Genomic DNA, 19,851 nt, shown 5'->3' with positions numbered 1-19,851 from the left:
TAGAGATTCAAGTGGAATTCTAATGGCTAAAGTGCATATGGCAAAGAATAGATTATTTTCTCTAAATCATAAAACAATTGATGCAAAGTGTTTAAAGGCTAATGTGCAAGATGAATCATTGTGTTGGCACATGCGATTTGGGCACTTGAATTTTGAAGCGCTCAAAACAATGGGAGAAAAGAGCATGGTGCATGGGATGCCATCAAATCAGTCATCCCAATCAATTGTGTGAAGCTTGTCTTCTTGGAAAACATGCAAGGGGGAGTTTTCCAAAGGAGGCCATGTCAAGATCAACCAAACCGCTTCAGCTTGTTCACACTGATGTGTGTGGACCAATCAATCCACCTTCCTTTGGTAAAAGTAAATACTTTCTTCTCTTCATTGATGACTTTAGTAGAAAGACTTGGGTTTATTTCTTGAACCAAAAATCTGAAGCTTTTGCTGCTTTTAAAAATTTCAAAGCACTTGTGGAAAAAGAAAGTGGTTATGAAATAAAAGCTTTAAGGTCAGATAGAGGAGGCGAATTCACTTCAAAAGAATTTAATGAATTTTGTCAGTCTCATGGAATTCGTCGCCCTCTAACGGTACCTTATTCACCCCAACAAAATGGAGTTGTAGAGAGAAAGAATCGAACAATTCTTAATATGGCTAGATGTATGTTGAAAGCTAAAAGTATGCCCGAGGAATTTTGGGTCGAAGTTGTTTCTTGTGCAGTTTATTTGAACAATAGGTCTCTAACAAGGAATGTTAGAGATCAAACCCCTCAAGAAGCATGGAGTGAAAGAAATCCAAGTGTCAAGCACTTGAGAATCTTTGCGAGCATAGCCTATTCTCATGTGCCACTTCAAGGGAGAGTGAAGCTTGATGATCGAAGTGTCAAGCATGTGTTTGTTGGCTATGATACGAGTTCAAAAGGCTACAAGTTACACAACCCAAGTAGCAGTAAGGTGGTGGTAAGTCGGGATGTTGAATTTGATGAAGAATTGGCATGGGATTGGGAAGCTCAGGAAGAAACTTCATATGATTTTCTTCCATACTTTGGTGATGAAGAAGAACCAGAGACCGTGGAACCTGTGGAAGATGCAACTCCACCTCCTTCACCAACTAATGTTGCATCTCCTGCTTCTCAAGAATGTTCAAATGAACAACCGCAAAGGACGAGGAGCATTCAAGAGCTCTATGATGACACATAAGAAGTTACTAATTTTGATTTTTTATATTGTCTCTTTGCTGATAGTGAACCAATGAACTTTGATGAAGCTGTTACAAAAAAAAGGTGGAGACAAGCCATAAAGGAGGAGATCGATTCAATAGAGAAGAACAACACTTGGGAGTTAACAACTCTTCCCAAGGGTCATCGAGCAATTGGAGTGAAATGGGTATACAAGACAAAGAAGAATGCTGATGGAGATGTGGAGAGATACAAGGCACGACTTGTGGCTAAAGGCTACAAGCAAAGGCAAGGCATTGACTATGAAGAAGTCTATGCACTTGTTGCCCGCATCGAGACGATTCGTTTGCTGATCTCTTTGGCGGCGCAAATAAAGTGGAAGATCCATCAACTAGATGTCAAGACAGCCTTCTTGAATGGCTATCTTGAAGAAGAAGTCTATGTTGAAAAACCATTGGGCTTCGTGGTAAAAAACCATGAAGATAAAGTGTTGCAGTTGAAGAAAGCTTTATATGGATTAAAGCAAGCCCCACGATCATGGAATAGTTGCATCGACAAATATTTTCAAGATGGGTTTACTCGTTGCTGTCCCGCCCCCTTTTTTTTCTCCTCGTGGAGAACGTCCGAGTTTCGATATTTCATGGGGGTAAAAACTCTTTTCCTTTTGGGAATTGGGTATTTGAAGAGTCGCCACATAATGGATTACGGTGCGTTAGGGCACCTTGAGCAGTTAACTCATGGACTAGTTTGAATTACCAGAGATTAGGGTAAGGGCTCGAAATAACCTCGAGGGGAAGGTGTTAGGCACCCCTCGCGATCCACAACGGTGGGTCCCGGCCGAACTTATATGTATCAGTCATTTGAACAAGTAAACAATTTTAATACGTACTTGCAAGTAAAGGCATGTTTTGACATTTTAAGCACGTGTATAATTCAAGTAATGAAACAAGGGAGAAGGTTTGAACAAGTTGCACATATATAAAGAAAAGTAAATTCATTTAAACAACGGGAGTTCAGAAAGGGGGTCCTAGGTTGGTTAGCCTACAGGATCATACCCACGCAATGCTTGGTAATCACTCCTCAATGAGGGGCTACACGTGACATTAGCGCATAGTCATCATATCCTTACTACCCAATTCCCTCCCCTTGGTCATAGCCTAAAGCGTTCTAGCAACCTTGAAAGATATCCTAGGCGTGCATTACCCGTTCGTTCTTTGTGGCTCTGGAGGTATTTAGGACATTTAATTTGGATAGTTCTAGACCATCCGAAGGTGTTTAAAGGAGAAAAGTCTAAGGGTCAACCAAAACAAGTAGGACTGCATTTAAATGGGGGGAACAATTAAAGGCTCACATTTTACCTCCACAAGCAGAAACAAATAAGTGCACATCTCAAACAACTGTTTAAGAGAAAAACCTTAGAACATGATATCTAGGTGAGCTGAGAGTATACAATATTAAATTAGGACCAAAGTGTCAAAGACCTATTCAGCTTGCCTACTGATTTTAGACCTGTTGAATATGAACAATCACAGATAACAGAACATGGTTTTACATTTGCAGAATTTTAATTGCCCTATAGGCTTGCCTAGGCGTATAACAGTGATGTCCTATGAGCATGATATCTATTATTGAGCGGGGATGCAGTAAAACTGTAAGCAGTTTCAAACGGACGATTTGAATCCTATAGGCATGCTTTCTACTGACATTGATTGAGAAATGAGTAGGTTAGTTAATCTGATTCAAAACTTGCAGGCGTGAGTTAAAGTTAGGCTAATTTTAGATCCTATGGGCATGATTTCTAGTAAAGCCGTTTTAATCCTATAGACATGATTTCTAAGGATATGAACTTGAATACATGCTGTAAGGGAAACTGAACTTCAATTACTTTACACCCTATAGGCATGATATCTAATTATATAGCTGATTTAGATCTTATAGGCATGGCTTCCAATTGTGTGAAAGTAAAGCATGCAGAATTCACCAAAGCAAGTCTTATAGGAATATTATTGACAAACACATTAAAATAGACCCTATAGGCATGTTTTCTACCCGATTTTACCCACAATATGCAATTACCCACCCTTTTTCACTAATCACCCCAAATGTTTGTTTACAATAATTATTACAGACCTAGAACTGAATATAAATTACATAAATAAGTAGAAGCTAAGCTATAGAGAGCCTGCAGTAGGCCCAAATGATTTCCAAGCCTCCAGTAATCTCAATGTCAAAGTTCCCTAGCCAATTTCATGTCCAGGTGTGTCAGAGTTCCCTAAGGACCTCAAGGATCCCGGGCAGTGCTCACACCCAGACTTTTCTCAAATAGTAACTGATTATTGTACAGTGTGGAAGTGCTAGCCCTGATATGCCGGAGTTCAGAAAGATCTCAAGGGTCTCAAGGCAGTACACATATCAGAGGGGCAGAACCTAGTAATCTAAGAGTAAAGTGAGAGTGCTTGACATAGTTTTGAAAATAGTACAGAGATGACTCTAAGAGTGAAAAGTTTTTCTGAAATAGGAAATAGTTTGGTGGTAAAAGACAGTTTGAGAAGAGTAAAAAAACTCTTTTGAAAACAACAGACAATCAATTGGTCATAAAACATCCAAATTCATAAACACTCAACAAACAGATCTCACATGGGGATAAAGAGATTGGGGCACATAAAAGTCACATTGGGGGTACATGGATAGGGTATTAAGGAAACATGTAGTCAACAACTGCATAAAATACTTAGGGTCTTAGAGACTTAGCAAGCTAGTCATGGTCAGTAAATAGTTAAGACAGATATCACAGATGTAATATAGAAAACTTGACATATCTTGAAAAGGATTAAATATACAGACAGGGTCAATCACATACATCAAATAACCAACATGATAACATAATTAAGGGATTAAGCAGATATTCACAAACAGGCTGGTGAAGTATCAGATAACTAGGTGAAGTGTAGGCATGCTAATCATACATTGAACATGACAGAGTTTAGACATGTTAGGTCAAGAAGTAAGCAGGAAGACAAGTTGAATTCATAGATGATGAACTAGTGAAGGAATGAAACACATGTTTCAAAATTTAAGTAGAGACATACCAGTTGAAGAAAAGAGTGCAGAATATAAAGTAGATGTAGTTCCAATATCTAGCCTTGGCTTTCAGCCGGCTAGACCAGTGAATATCACAAGTAGTGGAGAAGAAAAGAGAGCTTTAGAGTGTAAGTGTGCTTTTGTGAACTAATGTTTGTGTCTGAAGTGAGAATATGAGGGAGTTTAAATAGTAATCAAAAGCTTAGAAAAATAAGGTAAGGGATCAATTAAGTAGCAATTAGAGAAATTCAGGGAATCAATCACATGTAAAATTGGTAAGTCTTCCCTTTAAACAAGGGATAATTAATGGTAAAAGTAGGACAAATACTTAAGGAAGGAATCGAGTATAGAGTAGGTAATTAGGGGTGAATTCGCATGGGTTTCAATTAAGGAGACAATCAGTAAGAATCAGCAAAATAACAAATAAGGCAAGGGAAAATTAATTAAGGCAAGCAGTTCAATTAAACCGACTAGAGAGGTAAGAATCAAAAGTTTTGTTAAGGAAAAGTGTTCAAATCAAACCAGAAAATAAGGACTTCAGAATAATCAAGGGTTCAATCAAAGAGAAAATCACGTAAAGAGTCAGCAAGTATCACAAACAACTTAAATAAAGCAAGAAATAATAGTCAGAATGAACATAGACATACAGGATCAGTAGAAAAGTTGAACCAAGAACTTAGTAGAGGCATATTAGGATAAGAAAATCACGAGACATTTAAATGGCTAAAGAGAAATCACAAGAACCAAGGCAAGAACACAGTCAGTGCACCAGTACTCAGAAACCAAACAAGGAATGTCAAAAAATTAGGGTTTTTAGTGTAAACGAGTTAAGGTTGTAGCAAGCTTATGAAATTAGTCAAAACATATAAGAAGCAGAAGATCAAACACTCAAAAATTACCAAATGTTTTGGGGAAAGAAATTTCAGGAAACCCTAGTTAAGAGAAAGATGAAAAATCACTCGAAAATCATACGATTCTTGTAAAGAATCACAAGGTTATTAAAACTCATATGAAGTAAGTCCAAATCATCTCAGATCTGTACAGATCTAAGTGGTTTAGAAGAAAAAATTAGGGTTTCGAGGAGAACAACACAGAGGTGAAGAAACATGCTTAGAAACCCATAGATCATAGTCGATGTAGGCCGATCTTACTCAGAATCACACTGGAACAGCCTAAAACAGGCGCGAAAGGGCCATATATGCAAGCCAACTAACCCTGGTCCCTTGAGGACCCTGGAGATGGCAATACCAACGTGAGAGAGGCTACTAGAGGCCTAGGGTTGGTGAGAAACCACCATAGATAGCCATAGATGAGTGACAGTGAGGTCCGATTAGAGTTAGGCTTGAGAGCATTTGAGAGAGGAGAGGGATTTCAGGGCGGCGGATGGTAGGAAATGAAAGGGTTTGGGGGTCGTTTGGGACTAAAAAAGGAATAGGTTGTTTGTGGCCGTTGATCTCTATGATCAACGGCCGAGATTGAAAGGATTTTGGGGCCGGATCGGGTATTAGGGTTTGGGCTGGGTAAGTTTAAATTGAAATTGGGCTGGTATTGGGTTGAAATGGGACTAAAATTGAAATAAATATAGGCCAGATTTTAAATATCCACTTTTAATAACTAAATAATTTATAAAAATAATAAATGAATTCCAAACAAATATCTTTGTGTACTAAAATGATTTTAAATAGTTATTTAACATTTTAAAAATATAAAAGACCATTTTATGCATCAATAATTTAATTATGCATTAGTATGGGCTATTATTGCAAAGATGTGCAATTTAGCCTTAAAAAGTAAATATAATTGCAAAAAATGCATAATATTTAAACACTATGTTGGCGTAAATAAAGAATTTAGATGACTAAATCATCACAAAAATAATTTGAAGGATAATTATTGGATATTTATATAAAAATATTTATGCATGCTTATAACTGCACATGTAATACTTTTGAAAGTGTATATATATATATATATATNTAAAATTATCAACCATGAGCAGAAGTCCTAATTACACCAAACTTTCATAAATTCTATCCGTTGAGCATTGAACCAGTTTCATTATCCTAGGAGTCTAACTAAAACGGGATTTTTTTCCTAAAAACTAGCGTCACTCATTTATCTCTAAAGAGACCGGAACTCTAATTTGATTAGACTTCTTATTGACCTCTGAAAAAGCTGCCGTTACAGGCTTACTCATGATCCCTCTTTAAATACACTCCAAACCCTCTCTCATCACTCATAACCGTCATTTCACTTCTCTAATCCTTCTGATAAACCCTTTTCTTCTCCAAAAATCCCCAAAATATTTCCAGAAATTATCCGCCATGACTAATCCTCAAGACAATCCTGGAACTCCCCCACCTATTTCCTCTAATACCTCATCATCAACACCTCCAGTTGAAAGTCCAAAACCCAGATTTTGCAGGCAAAAGATGTTAGCCAGAAAAACTGTAGCATCCGGCCCTCTCAGTAAAGCCTTGAACGAGAAATTAAAGGCTAGTCAAAGAAAAGAGGCTTCATCTGAAGAATCCCACTCAAGCTCTGAATCTGAAGAGTTCATCTCTGCTAGTGAAGGAGAAGAACCTGGGTCATCTGACAATGACAAGAGTCAAGGAAACCTAAGAGAGGTAAACACCTGTTATGTATTTTCTAATATAGTTGAGAAGGTAGATAATAGGTTTGTGCTTGTGTGTGTGTGTTAAAAAATATGTGAGAAAAAAATTGGGTATCAACAGTTGTCTCCATGAATATGCTCTTTACCTTAACGTTCATACTAATGGAGATATCTTACTTGTTTGTCTTTATGTTGATGATCTTATTTTTACAGGCAATAACCCAAATTTGTTTGAAGCTTTTAAGAAAGATATGTCCTGTGAGTTTGAGATTACAGACGTAGGGCTCATGTCATACTACCTGGGCCTAGAAGTGAAGCAGATGGAGGATGGAATTTTTATCTCTTAAGAAAGCTATACAAAAGAGATATTGAAGAAGTTCAACATGCTCGATTCCCGTGAACACATCGATGGAGAGTGGGACAAAATTGTCCAAATTTGATGAAGGAGAAAAAGTGGATCCCACATTTTTCAAAAGTCTTGTGGGAAGTTTGAGGTACTTGACTTGTACCAGGCCAGATATACTCTTTGCAGTTGGAGTGGTAAGCCGCTTATTGGAAGCTCCTACCTCCACTCATTTGAAAGTCACTAGAAGAATTCTTCGTTACATAAAAGGTACAATTGACTTTGGCTATTTTATTCTTCTTCTAGTGATTTCAATCATATGGAATTTTGTGATAGTGATTATGCGGGAGATATTGGTGATAGAAAAAGTACAACTGGTTTTGTATTTTTCTTGGGTGATTCTGTTATTTCTTGGAGTTCAAAGAAATAGTCCATAGTTACTCTCTCGACCTGTGAAGCTGAATATGTAGCAGCAACATCTTGTACGTGTCGTGCAATTTGGCTGAGAAGATTATTCAAGGAGCTCAATTTACCACAAATTGAGGCTACAGAGATTTGTATTGATGACAAATCCACACAGGCACTCCCAAAGAATCCAGTGTATCATGATCGAAGCAAGCATATTGATACAAGGTATCACTTCATCATAGAATGCATTGCCAAGAAGGAAGTCAAGTTCAAATATGTGAAGTCTCATGATCAAGTTGCAGATATCTTCACAAAGCCTCTCAAATTTGAAGATCTCGAAATATTGAGATCATGTCTTGGAATGAAGAGGAAAAATTAAAATTAAGGGAGAGATTTGTGGGGCCCATATTAAATAAAAGAAAAAAAAAGAATAAGGAAAAAGATATGATTGGAGGAAAAGAAGGCCATGGTAGGCGCTGCAGAAACCAAGTGCAAAACCATAATAAATTGGTTTTGCTTTTTAGTTGTTACCAATCTTGCAACTTGCAAGAACCAAATCTGATTGGTTCACTTGGACGACAAATTTGCCTATAAAAGGAACTATTCGTTCCTTATTGAAATACACCAAACCGAGAGAAGCAATAGAGAGTTAGAGAGAGTAATCCACAGATTGTAGTCTGTGAGATAAATAGTGTGTGGGAGTAATATTGTAGTGAGGTGTTTAAAATAAAGAGTGTTATTTCTTTTGAAGTTGTAATAGTCTCTTGACACTACTAAGTTGTAATATTATAGTGGTAATCTCCGATGGGTTATTATATTTTATCCCGTTAATATGTTTGGTGTCGTTGTTACTCTCTTGTGTTATTGTTATTTACTGTGGATATTATTCCTGGGAGGGATTATTATTTTCTTAACAAGAATAACAAAATTTGCCCACTCATTGCCTTATCTCATCCATTCACTATCTGCAATTTATGTGGCTGAAAAATTCTGGAAAAGGGTACACACTTTGCATGGAGTTCCTGAGTCAATAGTTAGTGACAGAGATAGAATTTTCCTGAGCAATTTCTGGCAACCTTTGTTCAAATTAGTGGGTACTCAATTGCTATATAGTTCAGCCTATCACCCCCAAACGGATGGGCAAACTGTGAGGGTGAACAAATGTATCCAGAACCACTTGAGTTGTATGACTGCAAGTAGGCCTAATCAGTAAAAACAGTGGTTGCACCTAGCAGAGTGGTGGTATAACACCAACTTCTATTCTAGCTTGTACCCCATTTGAAGTCTTGTGTGGGTACTCACCTCCCCAACTGTCTATACCTCTAATAGATAATATAGTACCTGCAACGGAAGATATGATAATGAAGAAATAGCAGATGCAACAATTATTGCAAGATAACTTGCAGACGGCACAAGAAAGGATGAAAGTGTGTGCTAATCGGAGAACTGAGAGAAAATTTCAAGTGAGAGATATGGTGTGTTTGAAGCTATAGCCATATAGACAAACATCTCTTGCCTTGAGAAAAAAATCTAAAGCTTAGTTCCAAGTATTATGGCCCTTATCAAGTTATTTCAACAATTGGCAAGGTTGCTTACAAGTTGTAATTGCCTCCGGAATCCAAAATACACCTAGTTATCCATGTCTCTTTGATCAAGAAAAAAGTAGGTGACAAGTGATGGATTATAATAAGCAGCGAAAACAATCCCAGTATCAAAATCACATGTAATCTAGACAACTAGCATAAACGGGGTTTCACGGGTTACCTCTTCAAGCATGAACAAAGATCCTTGATCACATGAGCCTCCAATTCTACAGCAACTCAATGAATTCTCCACCACCCACACGATCACAATCTCTGAATGTTCCACGGTCTTCTATTGTGTTACCCAAATAATACCTGGAAATAGTAATTTCGTGTGGGCGAAATTTTCTAGGAAAAAGGCTGAAAATTTCACCTCCCCCCTCCCCCCCTTTTTTTCTCTAGGTGGAAAACCTTATGTATTTATAGTACAAGTTTTAAGGGTTAAAACCCTTTTCCAAAACCTGTTAGGTTTTCCTTTCCACCAGAGAAAGGATTCCTTTATTTCCTATTATTTAGGCACAGTAGGGACCACAGAATTTAATTATCAAGGCTCTAATTATGGAATTAATTTCTAATTTTCGAAATTAATATCCACCATAATTAATTACGAATTATTCCACTAAAAATCCGTAATTGCACTCCTTATTCAATTTCGAAATTCATCCATTAAATCTTATTTAACTCCCCATGTTAAAATTCAAATACTAATCAATTAAATTAAATTACTGATGATTTAATTTATTGATTATTTCCTTTAGACTTTCGCTTAAATTATTTCATGTGTCGGATACAAAATCCACCGGCCGGGTTTACAAATAAAAACTTATAAGCTTTCATAAAGGTGTATCATCAATCTCTAATCCGAGACATGGATTCCATCAACTAACTATTACTTCGCCAATGTACATTATTATTATTATCCAATTTACCAGGCATATTGACCCACGAAAGAATCTCGCCTTTTAATAAATCAAAATAATAATAATATACACAGCTAATAATAATTATATCAAGATTAAGAGTGTAAGTACATTTAATGGGTAGAGAGTTTATTTTATTAAGTCAGTATAAAATACTTATCTCTACCTGGTCCGTTCAATACATACAAAATGTACTAGCACAAGAAGTTGGAATTAAACCATTCCCATAATCAAGATAAATTATATTTAATCTTGTGCTACAATCATCCATGATGGTTTGTCCAATTCCATTATTGGATTGTGAACTCAAACTTTATGCTTATAAGAACCGATGATTTAATCTTCTGTGTATAAGCTAAACTCTATACACTAATCATCTACTATATAAGCAAAGAACACCGACTAATATATGATCTATTTAAAACTTTATTAAAATTGAATAAATAATTATTCCATAATAAATCTATATCTAAACCAAACCCATGGTTAATAGTGTATATCCCAACTATCTCCCACTTAGACTTTTAACCATGACAATTATTAGAATATACTATATCCAAATGCATGGTTAATAGTATATGCCCCAACAATCTCCCACTTAGACTCATAAGCATGCATCTACAACTTTCTCAGGCATTCTTTTACATGACTATTAAAAGTTATTTCTAATACAACATTTGTCCAGTAGTGCTTTGTCGTAACCATCTAGTTTGGTATTAAAATCTTCAGGGATCCTATTACTGAAACTATCCCAAGAGTGTACACCGAACTATGATTTTCTTTAGCAGTCTCCCACTACGACGAAGTACTACTAATATTACCTTCATTATCTTACGACATTGAAATATTTGTGACTTCTTACTATAGTATTCACTATTCAAACATCACTCCCACTCGATAAAGTCATATCATGTCTATTAACGTTCTCCCACTACTTAAATGCAATGGAACGTCAACTCCGACATGTGGGTTTTGATGTTCTTGAACATCTAGTTATTTTTTTGCCCAATTCCTGTAAAAATTGTTTACTTCTAGGAACATGTTTTATTAAACAGTACTTATCTAGAAAAATGCATTTGTTTTAATAATTTCCTTATTTTCTTTAGGACAATAGAATAAAACTCCATTTGTTTTCTTGGATATTCGATAAACAAGCACCTATCCATTCTTAGTTCCAACTTACATATCCGCTTTCCCTTTTAGCACATATGCGGGACAATCCTATGCCTGAACATGCCACAGACCGAGCTTACATTCAGTCCACAGTTCTATAGATGTCCCAGGTACTAACTTAGAAGGAACTAAATTCAGAATGTAATTTGCAGTTTCCAGGAAATATTCCAAAAACAAATAAGGCAAATCTGAATAACACGTCAATAATCTATCCATGTCCAAAAGAGACTTATTTCTTCTTTCTACTACACCACTCAATTATGGAGTTTAGGGTGTAGTCGATTGAGATGTAATCCCTTATTTTGATATGTAACTAAAGAACTCTTTAGGGAGGTGCTCGCCACTACAATCAAATTGTAGTAACTTAACATAATTTTTTGGTGCTTCTCCGTTTCAAGCCTTAAAAACCTTGAATTACTTAATTCATTTAGACTTACGGTGCATCAAATAAATATATTAATATTTTGAGTAATCATTTACGAACGTCACAAAATACTCTAAACTATCTCTTACGAGTATGTTCATTTAACCATACAAATCATAAAGGATTCATTCTAGCTTATCACTAGCTTTATTTCCTTTTGAAGGGAAACAACGTTTAGTCAAATTACCTTCCAAACAGGATCTACAAGTTGGTAGTGCCTCTACTTTAAATGAACCTTAAGGTCCATCTTTGACTAACTTGAAATCCTATCCAGATTAATATGACTTAGACAAAAGTGCACAGATAAGTTTTACTCAATTTCGAAGAACATATTCTCTTATGAGGTAGACTAATATTGTTCTGGTCAGGAGAGATGTTAATATACAATAACAAGGTCATGCATTCGTGTACCACAAGAGATAAAATATTTATCAAGCTCAATAACTCAAGAGTTATTCGAAAAATAAAACAAATATCCATCTCTTATTTTTCCCAGAAATCGGAATTTAAATTCCTTCTAACAAAAGTACATATATTGCATATATTGCTGTCCGAGGGGCTATGTTTTGAGTGATTTCTTGCCCAAGGGGCCCTGTTATGATATTTTCTACTGTTTTCACTCTTCTTATAAATAAGCCTCGGTTGGATATATTGCCAAGTTACTGATTTCAAAGCTTTAAACTGAAAATGATGAATTTATGACAGAACTGGTTTTTGAGTTATATGTTTTGAACTGCTCGTCACTGCTTTCAGTCCATTATTTATTACTTACTGAGTTGGCGTACTCACATTACTCCCTGCACCTTGTGTGCAGATCAAGGTGCCCGAGAGGCCAAGGGAGAGCTTTCAGCTATTTTCCAGCATTTGCCGGGGATTTCGAGGTAGCTGCATGTCGCAGCCCTGATTTCTCCCTTCTATCTTATTACTTTTCCGCATTTCTAGACTATCTATGTAGTAGGTTGTTCAGACTTGTATTAGAGGCTTTAGACTCGTGACACCAGATCAGTGTGGGATGTGTAGTTTTCTATGTCTTGTTGATTTCCGCATATCTTTCTTGTGGTTTTAAACACTTATTATGATAATTGGTAATTTAACCGTGTTAGCAAGTGATTTATTAAATTAAAATGGGTTGTGGTGCGATTGTTGGTTTGGCTTGCCTAGTAATGTGATAGGCGCCATCACGACCGGTATTTGGGGTCGTGACAAGTTGGTATCAGAGCCTAGGTTACATAGGTCTCGCGAGTCATGAGCCGATTTAGTAGATTCTCACGGATCGGTACGGAGACGTCTGTATTTATCCTCGAGAGGCTGCAGAACCTTTAGGAAACTTCACATTCTTGAAATTCTTATCGTGCGGGTTTATTGATCCAAGTACTAAACTTCTGTTATTCTATTCTCTCATAGATGGTGAGGACACGCGCTACCGAACAGGGTGGACGACCACCAGTGCCACCAGCTACGGCCACCAGAGGCCGAGGACGCGGTCGGGGTCGCGGTAGGGGCAGAGCAGTAGGGGCAGCACCTGTAGATCCACCAGCTGCCCCAGTTCAGGACCAGGTCCCAGTTGTGGATGCTGCAGCGGCACCGGCTCAGGCACCAGCTGTGCTTATTGTGATTCCAGGCCTTCAGGAGGCTCTAGCTCAGATATTATCAGTGTGTACCGGTTTGGCTCAGGCGGTCTCAGCTACTACGGCCGCAGCTACTTCACAGACCGGGGGAGGGATTCAAACTCCCGTTGTTCGCACACCTGATCAGGTTGTGCAGGGACTCCAGACACCGGGGCACCTCCAGCCCAGCTGGTTGCACCAGCTCAGGAGTTTGTAGTCCTAGTTATGCCGGATGATGAGCAGCGTCGACTTGAGAGGTTTGGTAGGCTCCAGCCTCCGACATTCAGCGGTGCAGAGGGCGAGGATGCCCAGGGATTTTTAGATAAGTGCCAGAGGATGCTTCGTACAAGAGGGATTCTAGAGACCAGTGGTGTGGCATTTACCACCTTTCAGTTTTACGGGCCTGCCTTCACTTGGTGGGAGGCGTATGAGAGGCGTAGGCCTGCTGGAGCAGCGCCCCTTACGTGGCAGCAGTTCTCTGTTCTCTTTCTAGAGAAGTATGTACCACAGTCGCACCGAGAGGAGCTGCGTAGGCAGTTTGAGCAGCTGCGTCAGGGGGAGATGACGGTGATGCAGTATGAGATGCGATTCTCTAAGTTAGCCCGACATGCAGTTTGGTTGGTTCCCACTGATCGAGAGAGGATTAGGAGGTTTGTGGATGGCCTCACATATCAGCTCCGTATTCTTATGACCAGGGAGAGGGTTACTGGTGCTACATTCGAGGAGATTGTGGATATTGCCAGGGAGATTGAGTCTGTCCGTCGCCAGGAGCGAGAGGAGAGAGAGTCCAAGAGGCCTCGTGGATCGGGCAGTTACAGTGGTAGTCCTTTGAGGGGCCAGTTTCAGCACGGCAGAGGCCAACAGTTCCAACACGGTCAGTCTGATCGCTCGGGTTATCGTGGAGCGTCATCGGGTCATGGATCCCACAGTTCACACCAGGGCCATTCATCACTTAGTGCCCTTCCAGCTCAGAGCTCATTCCGTGCCCCATCTGTTCAGGGCTCTTCCATGCCGAGTTCATCTGATGGTCACTCCGGTGCGAGGGGTTCCCTTCAGTCCCCATCTCCAGCACCGGGGAGTTGCTATGAGTGCGGGGAGTTTGGATATATGAGGAGGCAGTGTCCCCGCCGTGTTGCTAGTTCATCCCAGCATAGGGGCCAGTCATCAGCTTCAGCTCCAGTTGCTCCACCACCACCCGCCCAGCCAGCTAGGGGTGGGGATCAGTCAGTCAGGGGTCGCCCCAGAGGGGGAGGTCGATCAGGGGGCGGTCAGGCCCGTTTTTATGCTATGCCAGGCAGATCCGATGCTATTGCCTCCGATGCTGTCATTTCAGGTATTATTTCAGTCTGCCACAGAGATGCCTCTGTGTTATTTGATCCCGGTTCCACCTACTCTTATGTGTCATCATACTTTGCTAGCTATTTGGGTACCCCTCGTGAGTTTCTTACTTTACATGTTCATGTATCTACCATAGTGGGCGACACTGTTGTTGTAGACCGTGTGTATCGATCGTGTGTAGTGATTATTGGGGGTCTGGAGACCCGAGTTGATCTTTTATTACTGAGTATGGTGGATTTCGATGTCATCTTGGGCATGGATTGGTTATCTCCGTGTCGTGCTATTCTGGACTGTTATGCTAAGACAGTCACTTTGGCTATGCGGGGTGTGCCATGGATCGAGTGGCGAGGTGTGACTGATTATGTTCCTAGCAGAGTGATCTCTTTCTTGAAGCCCAGTGTATGGTTGGGAAGGGTTGTCTTTCGTATCTTGCCTTTGTGAGGGATGTTGGAGCTGAGACTCCCAGTATTGATTCTGTCCCACTTGTGAGGGATTTCCCTGATGTATTTCCTGCAGACCTGTCGGGCATACCACCGGACAGGGATATTGATTTTGGTATTGACCTGGTTCCGGGCACTCAGCCTATTTCTATTCTGCCGTATCGTATGGCACCAGCGGAGCTGAAGGAGTTAAAGGAGCAGCTTCAGGAACTCCTAGATAAGGGGTTCATTCGGCCTAGTGTGTCCCCTTGGGGTTTGCCGATTCTGTTTGTAAGAAGAAGAATGGCACTATGAGAATGTGCATCGATTATAGGCAATTGAACAAAGTAACAGTTAAGAACAAGTATCCTTTGCCTCGCATTGATGATTTATTCGACCAGCTTCAGGGAGCGAGGGTATTCTCCAAGATTGATCTCCGTTCGGGTTATCACCAGTTGAAGATCAGGAATTCGTATATTCTTAAGACAACCTTCAGGACCAGATATGCTCACTATGAGTTCCTAGTTATGTCTTTTGGGCTGACCAATGCCCCAGCAGCGTTCATGCATCTGATGAACAGCGTGTTCCTGCCTTATCTTGACTTGTTTGTCATAGTTTTCATTGATGATATCCTGGTATATTCGCGTAGTCAGGAGGAGCACGCGGAGCATTTGAGGGTTGTGTTGCAGAGATTGAGGGAGGAGAAGCTTTATGCAAAGTTCTCCAAGTGTGAATTTTGGCTCAGTTCAGTGGCATTCTTGGGACACGTGGTGTCCAGTGAGGGTATTCAGGTCGACCCAAAGAAGATAGAGGCGGTTCAGAGTTGGCCCAGACCGTCCTCAGCCACAGAGATTCGTAGTTTTCTTGGTTTGGCAGGCTATTATCGCCGGTTTGTTCAGGGATTTTCATCTATTGCATCGCCCTTGACCAAGTTGACTCAGAAAGGTGCTTCATTTATATGGTCGGACTAGTGTGAGGAGAGCTTTCAGAAGCTCAAGACAACTTTGACCACAGCTCCAGTGTTGGTTTTGCCATCAGCTTCAGGTTCATACACAGTGTATTGTGATGCTTCGAGAGTAGGGATTGGTTGTGTATTGATGTAGAAGGGTAGAGTTATTGCATATGCTTCTCATCAGTTGAAGCCCCATGAGAAGAACTACCCCGTTCATGATTTGGAGTTGGCTGCCATAGTTCACGCGTTGAACATTTGGAGGCATTACTTGTATGGCGTATCTTGTGAGGTATTCACTGATCATCGTAGTCTTCAGCATTTATTCAAGCAAAAGGATCTTAATTTGAGGCAGCGGAGGTGGTTGGAGTTGCTTAAGGATTATGACATCACTATATTATACCATCCAGGGAAGGCCAATGTGGTGGCCGATGCTTTGAGCCGAAAGGCAGTGAGTATGGGGAGTTTGGCATATATTCCAGTTGGGGAGAGACCTCTTGCGGTTAATGTTCAGGCTTTAGCCAATCGGTTCGTGAGGTTGGATATTTCAGAGCCCAGTCGACTGTTGGCTTGTGTGGTTTCCCTGTCTTCCCTATATGAGCGCATCAGAGAGCGCCAATATGATGATCCACATTTGCTCGTCCTTAGAGATAGAGTTTAGCATGATGATGCCAGAGATGTGACCATTGGAGATGATGGGGTATTGAGGATGCAGGGCCGGATTTGTGTGCCCGATGTGGATGGGCTTCAGGAGTTGATTCTGGAGGAGGCCCATAGCTCGCGGTATTCTATTCATCCAGGATCCGCGAAGATGTATCAGGATCTTAGACAGCACTACTGGTGGCGGAGAATGAAGAAAGATATTGTGGGATTTGTAGCTCGGTGTCTCAATTGTCAGCAGGTGAAATATGAGCATCAGAGACCGGGTGGCTTGCTTTAGCAGATGGTTATTCCTGAGTGGAAGTGGGAGAGGATCACTATGGATTTTATAGTTGGACTCCCTCGGACTTTGAAGAAGTTCGATGCTATTTGGGTGATTGTGGATAGGCTGACCAAGTCCGCGCACTGCATTCCTATCTGTACTACTTATTCTTCAGAGCGGTTAGCGGAGATATATATTCGGGAGATTGTTCGGTTGCATGGTGTCCCAGTTTCCATCATTTCAGATCGGGGCACTCAGTTTACTTCCCAGTTTTGGAAGTCTGTTCAGTGAGAGTTGGGTACTTAGGTGAAGTTGAGCACAACTTTTCACCCTCAGACGGACGGGCAGTCCGAGCGCACTGTTCAGATATTGGAGGATATGCTACGCATTTGTGTTATTGATTTTGGAGGGTCATGGGATCAGTTTCTACTGCTTGCAGAGTTTGCTTATAACAACAGCTACCAGTCGAGTATTCAGATGGCTCCATATGAGGCCTTGTACGGGAGCCGATGTAGATCTCCAGTTGGTTGGTTCGAGCCCGGTGAGGCTAGGCTATTGGGGACAGATTTGGTTCAGGATGCTTTGGATAAGGTGAAGGTAATTCAGGAGAGACTTCGTACAGCGCAGTCAAGGCAAAAGAGTTATGCTGACAGGAAGGTTCGAGATGTGTATTACATGGTTGGTGAGAAGGTCCTGTTGAAGGTTTCGCCCAAGAAGGGTGTTATGAGATTCGGAAAGAAAGGGAAGTTGAGTCCGCGGTTTATTGGGCCTTTTGAGGTACTTCGGAGGATTGGGAAGGTGGCTTATGAGCTTGCTTTGCCACCCAGCTTGTCGAGTGTGCATCCGGTTTTCCATGTTTCTATGCCCCGGAAGTATATTGGAAATCCGTTTCATGTTCTAGATTTCAGCACGGTTCTGTCGGAGGATGATTTGACTTACGATGTGGAGCCAGCAGCTATTTTGGAGCGTCAGGTTCGGAAGTTGAGATCAAAAGATATAGCTTCAGTGAAGGTGCAGTGGAGAGGTCGGCCCGTGGAGGAGGCTACCTGGGAGACCGAGGTAGTTGGGGAGAATGTGACGACCCGGCCGGTCGTCTCATGAGTTACCGGTCCGTTTCCCTCATTTTCTGCTCCTATTTGCTTTGTTCATCTGTGTTTTGAGGTATCGGGTTGGTTGGATTGAATCCGGATTGGTTTTGGTGAAGTTGGAGACACTTAGTCTCTTTTAAGAAAGCTTAACATGGAAAAGTCAACCGGATATTGACGTATGTGTTAGATGGCTCGGATGTGAGTTCCGATGGTTCGGTTAGCTTTGGGAGGTGATTTGTGACTTAGGAGCGCGATCGGAATTGAGATTTTTGGCGATTTTCGGTTGATAGGCGAGATTTTGATATAGGGGTCGAAATGGAATTCCGAGAGTTGCAGTAGCTTCGTTAGGTCATTTGGGATGTGTGTGTAAAATTGCAGGTCATTTGGAGGTGGCTTGGTTGGGTTTTTGATCAAAAGCGTATTTCGGAAGAATTGAGAAACTTAGGCTTGAATTCAATGTGATTTGGTAGATTTGATGTTGTTTGAGGTGTTTTGACTATTTGGAACAAGTTTGAATAAGGTATTGGGTTATGTTTGTGCTTTTGGTTGAGGTCCCGGGGGCCTCGGGGTGATTTCGGGTGGTTATCGGAAGAGTTGAAGTGTAATTACAGCTGCAGATTTTTCTGCTTCTGGTATTTCCGCACCTGCGGAAATGGGACCGCAGGTGCGATGCCGCAGGTGCGAGGTAACAAGCTGCAGATGCCGAGAAGGCGGCTGGCGAGCAGTTTCCGCAGAAGCGGTTGAGGTGGCCGCATCTGCGAAGCCGCAGATGCGGAATCATTGTCACAGATGCGATTTTGGGGACTTAAGTGAATTTCCACAGAAGCAGATGAATTGACCGCATATGCGGTACCGCAGAAGCGGGTTTTGGACCGCAGATGCGGAAAGGCCTGGGCAGAATGTATATATTTCATACTTCGCGATTTTTGAAAGGGTTTATAACCATTTTTGAAACTCAGAATTGGGAGCTTTGGGCGATTTTGAGGAGAGAAATCAAAGAGAACTTCGTTGAGGTAAGGATTTTGGACTTAAAAACACATTTCTATGGTAGATTTCATGAACTAAGGCTGTAATTAGAAGGATTAAAGGGATAAAAATAGAGGTTTAGGGCTTGAGTTTAAGAGGCCTTTAATGGGGGATTTGAGGGGTCTTTTGGACTCCGATTTTGGTGTTCCTTATATGCATAGACTCGCGGGGAGGCAAGGAACCCGTTGATGTAAAAATTTCTGAGTTTCGAGAAGTGGACCCGGGGCCTCGGTTTTGCTAATTTCGGGAATTTTTGGTATTTTTCGATTGTTTTCGCTTGGGCTTGTTCCCTTAAGCATATTGTGACGTATTCGTTCTGATTTTGACTAGATTCGACGCGAGTAGAGGCCGATTTGAGAGGCAAAGGCATCGCGGAGTAGTATTTTCACCGGTTTGAGGTAAGTAACCATTGTAAATTTGGAACTGAGGGTACAAACCCCGCTATTTGACTTGATTTATAAAATGCGGTTGACGCACATGCTAGTGACGAGGCGTGTGGCGTGCACCGGTAGGGACTATGACTTGGTCCGTCCCGTAGCGACTATTAAGCCGCGTATTTTATTTGGAAATGATATATTATTCTGTATTTTGGATCCTTATACTGTATTATGGGCTTTATGCCATGTTTGGGGCCTCGTGCCGATCTGTGGCAACCCTTAGGGGCATTTTAACTATTTTTCCTCACTTTACTTGTTAAAAGCATAGCCTCAGTCCTGTTTTTTACCTGTTAAATGTTTAAAAACTGGTTTTATCATTCTAACTCCTACTGTAGGACTGTTTGGGCT

At 40.6% G+C, this 19,851-nt stretch overlaps 1 protein-coding gene across 1 annotated transcript; it reads left to right on the top strand.

Moving 5' to 3' along the window:
- Nucleotides 1-15,392: 15,392 nt before the first annotated feature.
- On the top strand, nt 15,393-15,818 carry LOC109206493 (RNA-directed DNA polymerase homolog; the record flags this gene model as incomplete). The annotated part of the gene is made up of 1 exon (XM_019369316.1): nt 15,393-15,818. A coding segment is annotated over exon 1 (426 nt), but the record flags the coding sequence as incomplete, so codon positions are not given.
- Nucleotides 15,819-19,851: the final 4,033 nt, after the last annotated feature.

The sequence above is a fragment of the Nicotiana attenuata genome, unplaced genomic scaffold, assembly GCF_001879085.1.
Source record: "Nicotiana attenuata strain UT unplaced genomic scaffold, NIATTr2, whole genome shotgun sequence".
Classification (NCBI taxonomy): Eukaryota; Viridiplantae; Streptophyta; class Magnoliopsida; order Solanales; family Solanaceae; genus Nicotiana; species Nicotiana attenuata.
This window is presented reverse-complemented; position numbering and strand designations above follow the sequence as displayed.